This window comes from Spea bombifrons, chromosome 4 (assembly GCF_027358695.1).
Source record: "Spea bombifrons isolate aSpeBom1 chromosome 4, aSpeBom1.2.pri, whole genome shotgun sequence".
Classification (NCBI taxonomy): domain Eukaryota; kingdom Metazoa; phylum Chordata; class Amphibia; order Anura; family Pelobatidae; genus Spea; species Spea bombifrons.
In genome coordinates, this window is record NC_071090.1 from 60,157,465 (window position 1) to 60,170,445 (window position 12,981).

The 12,981-nt window shown below is 36.5% G+C and overlaps 1 protein-coding gene across 2 annotated transcripts in view; it reads left to right on the forward strand.

The window, feature by feature from the left end:
• LRRK2 (leucine rich repeat kinase 2) overlaps window positions 1-12,981 on the forward strand; it is a 56,907-nt gene that overhangs the window by 34,349 nt on the left and 9,577 nt on the right. For both annotated transcript variants that reach the window (XM_053462545.1, XM_053462546.1), the window contains exons 28-44: window positions 42-228; window positions 733-914; window positions 1,262-1,491; window positions 2,598-2,725; window positions 3,089-3,307; window positions 3,922-4,123; window positions 4,660-4,748; window positions 5,655-5,842; window positions 6,380-6,534; window positions 6,977-7,123; window positions 7,254-7,445; window positions 7,870-8,016; window positions 8,252-8,352; window positions 8,953-9,143; window positions 10,042-10,202; window positions 10,637-10,807; window positions 12,104-12,204. In XM_053462545.1, the coding sequence (XP_053318520.1) occupies window positions 42-228; window positions 733-914; window positions 1,262-1,491; window positions 2,598-2,725; window positions 3,089-3,307; window positions 3,922-4,123; window positions 4,660-4,748; window positions 5,655-5,842; window positions 6,380-6,534; window positions 6,977-7,123; window positions 7,254-7,445; window positions 7,870-8,016; window positions 8,252-8,352; window positions 8,953-9,143; window positions 10,042-10,202; window positions 10,637-10,807; window positions 12,104-12,204 (2,791 nt within the window). The remainder of the gene's footprint in view (window positions 1-41; window positions 229-732; window positions 915-1,261; window positions 1,492-2,597; window positions 2,726-3,088; window positions 3,308-3,921; window positions 4,124-4,659; window positions 4,749-5,654; window positions 5,843-6,379; window positions 6,535-6,976; window positions 7,124-7,253; window positions 7,446-7,869; window positions 8,017-8,251; window positions 8,353-8,952; window positions 9,144-10,041; window positions 10,203-10,636; window positions 10,808-12,103; window positions 12,205-12,981) is intronic.

Sequence of the window (12,981 nt, forward strand, 5' to 3'; positions counted from 1 at the left end):
ACAGATGAAAACTAGCCTATTTTTTACCTTTCTATTTGTAGTTTACGCTCTGTAGATTTAAGCAACAATCAGATTGAGAGATTGCCTGGTCCTTTGGAATGGACATCGTTAAATATGCGGGAACTCCTTTTAAACTACAATCAGATTACTGTTTTGGATCTCGGCAAAGATGCTTGCAGATGGTCAAGGCTTGAAAAGCTGCATCTCTCACACAATAAACTGAAGGAGGTAACATGCATAAATAGAAATGTCTGTGTGTATATATATATATATATATATATATATATATATATATATATATATATATACAGTGTTGTGCCCTGGCCTAGGACTGCACCCCCAGTCGTCTCCACCTCTGTGATCGGTGTCTTCAGTACAATTAAAGGCACTGTCTGCTTTTAAGAAACAGCAATATGACGTCATATCCCTGTGAGATGTATCTTAAAAGACCGCAGCACCTTTTAATGAAGTCTGTGCTGAGCCAGCACAGCCTCTATAGCATAATAGGCTGATGAGATTGGCGTTCTCCATTGTAACCAGCCCATTGTGCAGCGAGACACCAGGAGGCTTAGGGGGGATCTGCTTAGGGGACCACTGCCACCAGGACATTTCACCCTAGGCCTTGGTTGGAATACATCACTGTATATATATATATATATATATATATATATATATATATATTATTTTTGTATCTGATTTTATTAATCTTACCTGTCCCTGGTTTTATTTCAGATCCCACCTGAAATTGGCTGTCTTGTTAATATGACCTCCTTTGACATCAGCCATAATCTTGACCTTAGATCTTTTCCTGATGAAATGGGAAAACTAACAAAGGTTTGGGACCTTCCTCTTGATGGTCTTCACCTTGACATTGATTTGAAACACGTTGGATGTAAAGCCAGAGATCTGATACGGTGCTTTTATACATTTATTTTTTGTTACATTTTGTTTATACATTTATATTATACTTTGTAAGATATTTTTATAATATAATATGTCAGTATTTGTCAATACAGTGTTTAAATGGTCTATTTAGTCACAGTGCATATGCAGTTTTAGATACACAACTATCACTGTTTTTTAAATGGGGCAGTCTGGGACATGAAATATTCTACTAGCACAACACAATCCTTTTTTGCCACACGGTACAAACTTTAGTATTCAAATATTTTTGTGTTGCTTCCTATTTTAAACTAGCTTTACACTTGCAGAAATGAACTTTCTGCACTGATGTTTTCTAATAGCATGTTATCTTATTTAGATTCCTTCAGCAGCGTTTAAAGAAGGCTGTTCCTTACAACCGGATGAAGCTATTAATCATGGGAAACACAGGCAGCGGAAAGACTACTTTGGTGCAGCAGCTTATGAAATTTGGGCATCCTAATCGTGGCTTAGAGAAATCTACTGTCGGAATTGATGTGAAAGACTGGCATATACTGATAAGAACCAAAGTAAAAAAGGAAATTGTATTAAATGTCTGGGACTTTGCAGGTAATACACTTTGCATTGTATGGAAGTAGCTTAACGTATGCCAAACCTTTTTGAATGCTGCTTCAAGTAAGAGAAGGAATATTGCTCTCTGGTAAACCAGATCAGTGGTTCCTAGAGGATTTTTACCATTGTGCATGCAACCCTATTCTAGGTACCTGGTACACGTCTAGCCCAAATGTCTGGCTTGGTCTGGCTTGGTCTGGCTTGTCAGGAGGAGATGAGTTCATGCTGATATATTGGTTGACAGGTCCAGTATGGCTTCATGAGCTGGGCTCAGCCCCAGTTTGCTCTCCCTCACATATAGATACACCCCCGCATACAATCTCCCTTATTTATACATGTACACATGTAAATACTCTGACCACCACAAAGATATATGCATGCTAATCTAATGAATATGCATGTCACTCTTAAAGTGACATTTATCATTTTTCCTCCTCCCCCTAATTAGGAGGGTAGGAGGATCTGTATTGTTGGAGGGATATTTAAACACTCATTTGGCACTACACCCTTGCCTGTGTTAGTGCCTTTTTGCCTACACTAGCGTTTGTATCCTGATTTATCTCTCTGGTATTGACTCCTGCTTGAACCTGACCTCCGTTGTTTCGCTGCCTGCCCTGACCTTTGCTTGTGACCCCGACTACTCTATTGCCTGACCCCTCGGTTACCGTTATTATTTTTTATTTTCTGTTCCTGAGTTCACCTTCTCATTACTCTCGGTGGTGAACGGCCTGTATCTCCTGTGCCCTGGTGGCAGTGCGTCCTCTCTCCACCAGGAGGCGCCGATTCTGCAGCGCGGATCCAGAACCCGTACCTCGGTCGTGACACATATTTTACACGGCCTAATTATAAGACTGTCTGGTATGAATGTGGCGGCTAGTGTGCTCGTGTTCTATTCAGTCCCTGAACGTAGCCCCACTTTATAAATGGCTGTGAAATGTGTAATGCTGTTGTAAGCATTATTCACAATAACAACACTGCTACATTTTAGTGTAATGCCATTTACTTTAATACATATCATATAGTTTATTAGGCATCACCATTTTTAATGAGTGAATTCTATGTAATTTGGTAAAATGTCTGCTTTGTAAATGCTACTATCTTAGGACAAGAGGAATTCTACAGCACTCATCCTCATTTTATGACTCCACGGGCTTTATATCTTGTTGTCTATGATCTTAGTAAAGGAGAATCTGAAGTTGATGCAATAAAGCCATGGCTGTTTAACATAAAGGTAAATATGCGATCCTTGTCATAGTAATAACTTTCAGTGTACATGTTCAAGTGGAATGCATCTCTATATTTTAGAAATACTTACTAAGAGTAATTCCAACAAAGTCTACGTGTTGTTTTTATGCACTTTTTAAGAAATGACAAATCAGCACTTTTTTTCCCCGCCAGTTTACCACCAACTTTGTGGATTGTAAGTTATTCAGTGTACAAGATTTAAGCTTTTATCTATATGACGAACAGCAGGTGTTAGTCTACCTAAATAGTATTTTATGTGTTCTTTGGATGCTAGTTTTTATGAATGGGTATAATCTTAAAGGATATTACTGGTTTTCTTATGCACTAAACTAAACATAATTGTTTACAGGCACGAGCTGCCACTTCCCCTGTGATTCTCGTTGGAACGCATCTCGATGTTGCAGATGAAAAACACCAGAAAGCCTGCATAAGTAAAATAAAAAAGGAACTTTTCAGTCAACGTGAGCTACCCACCATTCAAGAACACCACTTTGTGAACGCCATTGAAGAGTCGGATCTTTTGGCGAAGCTTAGAAAGTCGATCATAAAAGAATGTTTAAATTTCAAGGTAATGGAAGAGTCACTGATTAACATCTGCTTTGGGACTCTATCCTGGTTCAGTGGCATCATTCTGTCTACCTATATAATAGGCTAGTTCAAATGACACTTTTTGTGAGACTTAGTCTTCCTATTATTGGAAGATTTTTTTTAAAAAAAGGACAACTTTCTTTATTAAGTGCAGGGGAGTTAAGTTATTGATGGGGAAATGAAGAATTTCTAAGAAGTTTTTAAGAAGTTCCATGCCGTTTTAATTAAATTCTGCGCTTCAGTCTTTGTTGAATTAAAATAGTTTATCAGTCACCAAATATTAAGGATTTTATATGTAAAACAAATAAAGATCTCTTCCCTTTACATTGCATACATTGTTTCCAGGGGGCTTATGTAAGCAGAATGGGGTTTGGATTTAGCCCATTTGTTTCTGTCTTAACCATCTTAACCATTACAAAGGGTTTGCAAACCACAATATATGGGTTACCACGTAGGTAATATTGTTTCTATATTATTCATCTATCCTTTAGCATTCTAAAAGGATTTCTTTTTTAGTTCACAGTATTCAGTGTACTGCCTCAGATAATGTATTCATATTTCCAAATTCTAGTGATGTATTTTCCTTTTTCCTAGATCAGAGATCAGCCAGTTCTTGGACAGCTAATTCCAGACAGTTACCTGGAACTTGAAAGAAGAATTTTAAATGAACGCAAGAGTGCTCCCATTGAATTTCCCGTCATTAACCATAAGAGAATGAAAGAAATTGTTGAAGAAAGCCAGTTGCATTTGGATGAAGAAGAACTACCACATGCAGTGCATTTTCTAAATGAATCAGGTAACAGAACATGATTTACATTTGTGTATTACGTGACTAGTGTGATTTTATGTGAGGTTTATTGTTGCAGCTCATGCGGGTTTAATGTCACAGTGTCAATAGAATTTACCAATTTACCACCTCATGATTTGTAGCTGAAATAAGTGGAAATGTTGCCAGCATAATATTTTGCAATGCAAATCAGACAGTAGGCTGTGAAAATGTCAGAGAACCCAGACAAAAGTGCCCTTTCTATACATGTCATGTACTATATTGGTTCTTGATATGATTTGGTAAAGACAACATGTGATATAACAAGAGGGACAGAATGAAATTATTTTCTTCCACATTGATGTAAACAAAAACATTATGAATGTGATATGAGCATGTATCAGTGCTATTTTAGGTCTTACCTATAACTAAAAAAGTAACCTTAACCTTTATGATGACTTAAAATTGAACGACAAAATGAAGCACTTAATGGTATCTGATTTATTTGTTTCTGTAAGGCTGCTTGCTTAGCTAGTATGAAAATATGTTTCATTGTTTTTGTACAGGGGTGTTACTACACTTTGAAGATCCTGCCTTGCAACTTCGAGACCTTTATTTTGTGGATCCCCAGTGGCTTTGCAAAATCATGGCACAGGTTAGTATAGTAGTATAGGATAGTAGGTTGAAAAAAGACTTCAGTCCATCAAGTTCAACCTTTCACACATACCTAGCTCTAAAGTTCTAAAGTAGCAATATATGAGCAGCAATAAATGATGCATACAGACAAACAAAATAAGGAAATAAAACAATAAAAGGTTTTATGGACAATAAAGTAAACAATGAGGGTGATTCTCATGAGCGAACTATAGACTGCTTGCACTAACAGGATATACTCCTCCCAATCATTATACCAATAAATAAAAATGACTTGCTAAATATGGTTATGTGAAGAATATGAGCAATTATGGTAATCAGCAGGAACAACTGTTTGGTTGCTTTTTGGATTACACCACTTTGCGCCAAAATAGCTCTTCACATATAACCTGTATTGCATCAGAAAAGAGGACTTAATGCCATGCATGGACTTTGCGCTTCCCTTTTGATCATCACAAACACATCCTGTGCCTATTAGAAGGCACTAATATGAATGTCCAATCTTGTTTAAAGGGAAACATTCATTTTTATTTACGACGCAAGTCACATATTGTCAAAAAAATGCAAAATGCAAATCTTTATTTGTGACAATACCCTGGCTTCCTGTACTGAGCTTATGGTGTCTGTTCAGGCTAGTACAGCCGAAGTCCTGCTAGGACTAGCTACATTGGGCTGTATGGAACACTGGATTTACTACACATAAATCATATAAGGGGAAACCAGGAACTAAGGGACACCCATACTACCTGTATCACAAACCTACTCAGCATACATTGCTAAGTACCCTACTAAAAATACCATTATGGCACCTACAAAAAACAGGCAATGGTGGAAGTTCCCTTAAAATATCACATTTAGCCTTGTTGTAATACATTTTGTCTCACAGGCTTACTTTACTTTCATGCAGATTTTAACAGTGAAAGTTGATGGTTGTGAAAGGTATCCTAAAGGTATCATCCACTGCGCAGACGTGGAGAAATTCCTTTCAAAAAAAAGAAAATTTCCTAAAAATTACATGTCACAGTATTTTAAGCTCCTTGAAAAGTTCCAAATAGCTCTGCCACTGGGTGAAGATCAGCTTCTCATTCCAAGCAGGTATTTATAATTGGATAGAAGTGAACTGTATTTTTTTCTGTCCATTACTGGTGGATATAGTGGGGGTTTCAATGTTCAACAGACTTCTAAGGCCAGTACGTGGTACTGAATGATGTAGCTTGGGTTAAGATGTTTTCAAAACTGGCGCAATGAGCCTTGGAGGCTTTACGAATTCAGCATTCCAACCAACAAAGATCAGCCTATCATTTATTTCCACAGCACAGAAGCTGTTAAGATTTAGATGAAATGCCTGAGAACTTTGTAGGTGTGCTCTTTGTATGTCTACTAGGTATTGTGACCACAGAGTCAGTCCTTTAATCACTTGATAAACATTGCCAAAATAATTATACAGATTAAAAAACAGAATGTACAAGGTAATTTTAATAAATGAATATAGCTATGCCAAAAGTAAAGCCAAATAAAGATATTTAATGAATAAGCCATACATTAGCATCCGCTTTCTTAATATATTCTGGCGAATGCCCAGCTTTCAATGTAATAATCCAAAGTATTGTTTGTCCTGGTGTCCTTGCACAGTTTGTCCAATCATCGACCAGTGATAGAACTTCCACACTGTGAGAATTCAGAAGTCATTATACGATTATATGAAATGTCTTATTTTCCCATGGGCTTCTGGTCAAGACTCATCAACAGGTTACTAGAAGTTTCACCTTATATGCTTTCTGGAAGAGGTATGTATATGGTTTACGTTAAAGTCAAGGACCTACATATTTAGAATTCATGAAATAACTTTCAGGTTCACATTCTAGTACAAAACTCTACTGGGAAATATAGCTGGGTAAGCCAGTGTTCGCTCCAGTTGAAGTGTAGAGCCTGGTTCAGCCCTTTTTCATAAAGGTGAAGAACACAAACTGGATTAAAGCCAAGCTTGAACTCTCCCCAACTTCCATGGGCAAACTAAAGCAAGACCTTTTTACAGTAGCACTACAGTAAAACACAAATAATTCTAGTAAAATTAACCTATTTCCTCCTCCTCCTCCTAAAATCATATCCCCATGTTCTGCACAAGCAAAATAGAACAGGAGAGCAGCAGGATGCCTATGCACTGTAGGGCAGGCACCCGCATAAATATCACTGCAAATTTTAACTACTCTTTCTCTGTGTTTATGGTAGAAAGAGCGCAACGCCCCAACAGAATGTATTGGAGGCAGGGTGTCTACCTCAATTGGTCACCAGAAGCATACTCTTTGGTGGAATCCATAAATCTACCCAACAATCCCAATAGCTTTTTGAAAGTGACCGTTCCATCCTGCAGAAAAGGTAATTTAACGAGAGATGTACTGTGTTTACAGTGCATTTAAAGTATGACTGTCATAAAAAAAATACTTTTGTAGTTACAAGCTTATTACAGTACAAAATAACTAGAATTTTTTAACTGTTTCCACTATAGGTTGCATTTTAATGGGGCAAGTTGTGGACCATATAGATTCTTTAATGGAGGAATGGTTTCCCGGCTTACTGGAAACTGATATTTGCGGGGAAAGTGAAACACTATTAAAAAAGTGGGTCTTATACAGCTTTTGTGATGGCCAAGAACACAAAAAGATATTACTCACTGATTTACTGGTGAAGGCTGAAGAAGGTAAGGCAAGATTGTGTTATTACTGTTATCACAGAGAGTGGCGAATAAATAGAACATGCACAGATAAGCATAGGTTAGTCCTGGATAAAAGATAAAACTAGTTGATGGTTGACTAGGTGGCCAAATAGTTATTCTTTACATTATTATATGTAATCTGTATAATTAGAAATATTCTGTCATGGGGGGGGGATTCTTTAAGGGTTTGTCAATTGTAGGTTTCAGTTGTGCCTTGGTAGGCAAAGTTTATACAGCCAAACATATATCAATGTAAGAGGCTCAAGAAAATGTAAAATGTAATTATGAGATTAAGTCCAGCATAGGTTTGCTAAAAGCACAAGTTTAACAGTCACTGCACCTAAGATTTTGATTACGTTTCAATGAAGATTTTCATAATATTTGCTGTCATCCCCTTTACCAATAATAGGAGACTTGCTGATAAACCCCGAGGACCCCAGATCAACAGTCCCTATCTCTCAGATTGCTCCTGACCTTGTGCTTGCTGACTTACCTAGGAATATCATGTTGAACAGTGAAGATTTGGAATTTGACCAGGGCCCTGAATTTTTATTGGGTAAATCTCCTTGCTTCATTAAAGCGTTCCAATTGATGCTTTTGCACCAATGAGTGTTTTTAATTATTAAAAAAAACAGGTTACCAAAGTCGCTTATGGTATAAAAGTAAGTGATTGAAGTTATAAAGGTATGTAAATAAGTTGCTCCTCTGCGAATATAACTATGTTAAAAAAGGGTATTATTAATGTTTAGATGTACTTTCTTGCACTTAGTTGTCGACTGATTTACCTTTAGGTGATGGGGGATTTGGATCTGTTTATAGAGCGGTATACAGAGGAGAAGACGTAGCTGTGAAAATCTTTAACAGACATACTTCACCGAGGCTCTTACGACAGGTGAGGACATTATAAGAGTCATCAATCATTTGATGACGTATCAATATAAGAATATCCTGTATTTGTATATTCTAGGTATTGTTTACAGGTAAGTGGTAAAGCATGCAGAATTTTTATTTCTTTGCTATACAATGGGTAAACAGGACATAACAAGTGATATATAACATAACAATTAGACTTACAGAAACGAAGGGTAAGGCCTCTGTTCAAACAAACTTACAATCTATACAGATACATTTGCTGAATAATATAGTTACATCTCCCTCGTGAAAGCAGTACATACAAATGTGTTTTTAATCATATTGAGTGGGTTTCTAACAGTAACTCTTAATATGAATATCAAAATGGCTACACTTATATCAAAGGTGTTATTGTGCCTGCATGCAAAACCTGAAAGTTCTATTATCTGACATTGTTGATTTAATAGAACCTCAGTCTTCCTCAGTATTTGCTTGTAAAACATATGCTATTATTTATTTTTCACACACTTACTGTGGGAAAATGTAGAAATATTTTGACATATCAGCATGTGGGACACGACATATATTGCATTTCTGTTATAGCTATTCTAATTTTAATCTAGTATTGATTGCTTTACAGGAACTTGCTGTACTAAGCCATCTCCATCATCCCAGCTTAGTATGTCTGTTGGCAGCTGGTGTCCGCCCCAGGATGCTAGTAATGGAATTAGCTCCCAAAGGATCGCTCGACCGTCTTCTTCAGCAAGACGTTGCTAGTCTTACCCGAACACTTCAGCACAGGATAGCACTACATGTTGCTGATGGGTTGAGGTGCATATAAGTATATATGTCTTTATCATCAAGTCTACATTATAGTGGTGTAAAGTAGGGTGTTATGGCAGCAGAAATATTTGATCATATGGCATAAACAAAGTCAGACTTTGACCACCTCAATTAGTATATTTTCCCATCGTTTTATCCGTCTTCTGCACCTCTTTCTCTTCTCCCTCTTTTGGTTTCTGCTCTCTCCATCTCCTCTCTCTTTGTTTTTTCTCTCACTTCTCTCACTTCTATTTCTATCCCATCTCTCTTCCTCTCCCACTTTCTGATCTCTCCCTTGCTATTTTCCTTACTCCTTTCTCTCCTTTTTTCCCTCTTTTTCTTTTCTCTACCCCTCCCCTTAAGCCCTACTGGCAATTTCCAAGGCTATTATATGTAGATACGCACACTTTTGCTAATGAAACAGTGGTTTGAATTTGTTTTCTACCCCCTTCACCTTATTTTGTCACATAAGACTGCAAAATTCTAAAGCCAGCTATTTCTCTCAATTATACAGATTGTGTGATCATTCTTGGGGTCCTCTTGTAGAAAAACAGTGTAGCTTAGTAGTCTTATAATGCATACATCGTATGCCCTTGGCCAGGTAAGTATAAAAAACTATTTCAAGCTCTGCCCAGTGCTCAGTGATAGCGAATAGTCAGGAAAGTAGGCAACAATAAAAAACTTCCCACGGCTTTGTTGTTCTGCTATTGTTTATAAGCACAACTGACATTACTGGACATGGAATTAACAGGAATATGTGCTACTAGAACGCATGGTAACTAGTGTTATTTATAGGCGATTTATGTTTGTAATAGTAGGAGCAAGATTTCCCAGGCCTCCATATTGTAGGGCATCCTACACAATATTTATATAATAAGATAACAAATATTTTCATTCACTACCAAAGGTATCTACATTCATCAATGATAATTTATCGGGATCTGAAACCTCACAACGTCCTGCTGTTCACTTTGTATCCCAATTCAGCAGTTATTGCTAAGATTGCAGATTATGGCATTGCACAGTACTGCTGTAGGATGGGTATCAAAACTTCGGAAGGAACTCCCGGTAAGACGTGAAGACTTTCTGTTAACATTTAAACATCCAACAAAACCTTATTGTATGAAATGATTTCTTTGATTATTTGAAGGTAACACCTGCATTCTTCTGATTAGAAGAAAACAATTCTTGAGGGAAATATATTTTATTTTCTTACCTATGTGATGTCCTTGTCTTTATCTGAGTTAACCTTTTTCAGAGGAAAGAATAAAACAATAGTTTAAAGGCTCTGTTGCAAAAATTGTTTACTTGCGAATTTTTACTTGATATAAGTAATACTTCTGGGAAGTGCTTGAGCTTATGCAGTGTCCTGGGAATGGTGTATGTATTGTATTAAGTTACAAAAGTTAAATTCAGTAGAGTAGATAAAATGGCATCATCTAAACATTATATTATAGTTTTGTTTTTGTTATAAAGATATGGTTTTTATCATTTTTGTTTAGGTTTTCGTGCACCTGAAGTTGCCAGGGGAAATGTTATTTACAACCAGCAAGCTGATGTCTATTCGTTTGGTTTGTTGCTGTATGATATTCTTACAAATGGAGCCAGAATGGTAGAAGGTTTGAAGTTCCCCAATGAGTTTGATGAGCTGGCCATCCGTGGGAAGCTACCTGGTATGAGTTTTTATTTTTCTTAGTTTGTTATATTAAAACACAGTTTGGAAACAAACAGAACATCTGTTCTATTAAACATTTTTATAACTAGAGGTTTTACATACCATAGTGGCCAGAGTTTTTTGGGGATTTTTTTACCATATACTTATTAAACCATGATTCCCCTTTTCAATATTGGATATATCCACACATTATACATATTTTTTTATTTAGAACAAGTAGGGCCTTATTTTAAAAATATTTTTTTTTAAAAAAATGCATAAAACGTTATTATTGTTATATCTAAAAACCTATACTAAAATTTGTTAAAAAATATTTTACAGAGTAGTATGTGATTAACCACATACATATTTTAGGTTTTTTTGTTATTTTTTTTACTTATAGGGATAAAGGTAAGGGATATTGGGGCCCAGTGACATCAAAGTTTTTTGAGCTTTATTTCTTCTTCCCAAAAAGCCAGCAGAGGAAGCCAGAGATCTGGGTCTCTCCGGTCCTCCAGTAACCTTCTGGTGGGTGTCAGCATTGAGGGAATGCCCAATACGATGAGACAGTCCTTCAGCCAACAGAGCTCTCTCCATTGGTGTTACTTCAGTCCTAGTGTGCTGGCATTTAATAAAATGCTCATCAGAATATGATAGTACTAAATAAACCAATCAATAATACCTTTTCAAGTTTAATTCAGGCACATTATACAGTGAAATAATTAGAACCACTTTGAAGTTTGTTCCATGTCACTTTATTAACACCACCACTGGACTTATTTACTAAACTATGAATTAGCTGGTGAGTTGCAATTTCAGCTCAGCAAATTTATGACGCATTATGAAGGGCCGACCCTAGTTCCTGCAAGAACGGCGGAGTTGGCCCTGCATAATGCTTGTTAAAGAGGTGATAATTCTCACCGAACAATGCTTTGTGTGGACGGCTCACCTCTTGCGGGAGAAACTTTCTAGGGCAGGCTTAGGTTGACATACTAAGTGTTATTTTGGAGGATGTTCATATCTTGTTTATGTCCTAGAGTTTTTATTATAACCTTCTGATCCTCTTTGTCTCAAATGCTTTAGTTATATCAAGCATTCAATCTGAATATTAGTTATTGGCTATTCAGACAAAATAGGCTGGGGGGGTTATGTGAAAATAACACATATGGTGTAAAGTGAAACAATCTACAGATTGATTGCTATGGTGATTGCAACACTTTTTACCACTTTTCACCAAAAAGACATACTGTTAACTCTGCTTTGCTTGCCTAAAGTACATGAATTGTAATCCGTGGATCATTTAATTATTTACTAGATCCAGTTAAAGAATACAATTGTGCTCCATGGCCTGAAGTTGAAGTATTAATTAAGAAATGTTTAAAAGAAAACCCCCAGGAACGTCCCACATCGGCAAAGGTACAGTTGTATATTTCTTACCCATAATGGTAAAACATCCTCATTTGAGCAGGGCCCTCCTCACCTGTTGTCTCTGTAAGTCAATGTGTTATGTTACATACTACTTGTTATGTCCTGTCTACCCATTGTACAGCGCTATGGAATTTGATGGCGCTATATAAAACAATAAATAATAATAATAACAGCAATGTTTTCAAAAAGTCGCAATAACTCCTACTACGTACGTATTTGTTTTCACTTAAACCTCTTCTCCCTGCAGCCCACGAATATAAAGAAATCAATTTGACTTGGATGTTTAATCCTTGGAGAAGATTTTTTTTAAAACAATCAATCAGTAGGAATTTCACAGTGACATTACTTTTATAGAAAAACATTTACAACTATTTTCTGTTAACATTGAGGGTTAAACAACAGACAAACAATACACCTTAACATAAAAGTATTTATTAAATCCAACATCTAAATATTTCTTTATTTTGCATTTATGTTCATAATTGTAGAAGCCTAAAAGCATTTGACAGCAGATCAGAAGCATTCGGTCTCTCATGTATGCACATTATTTGTGCCATAAAGACTCAAGCCTTAATCTGCCTTTTGTCTTGGCTTGTATTCAGGATAGTTGTATGTCTATCCCAATACATGTTTAAATTCCATCACTGTATTAACCTCTGCTGGGAGAGCACCTTTTAAGTAAAGTAAATCTTCTTTAGATTGCGTCTAATATTCTGACACTACAACCTGTACTTAAACTCATTTATGTAGTTAAATGTTTTTATC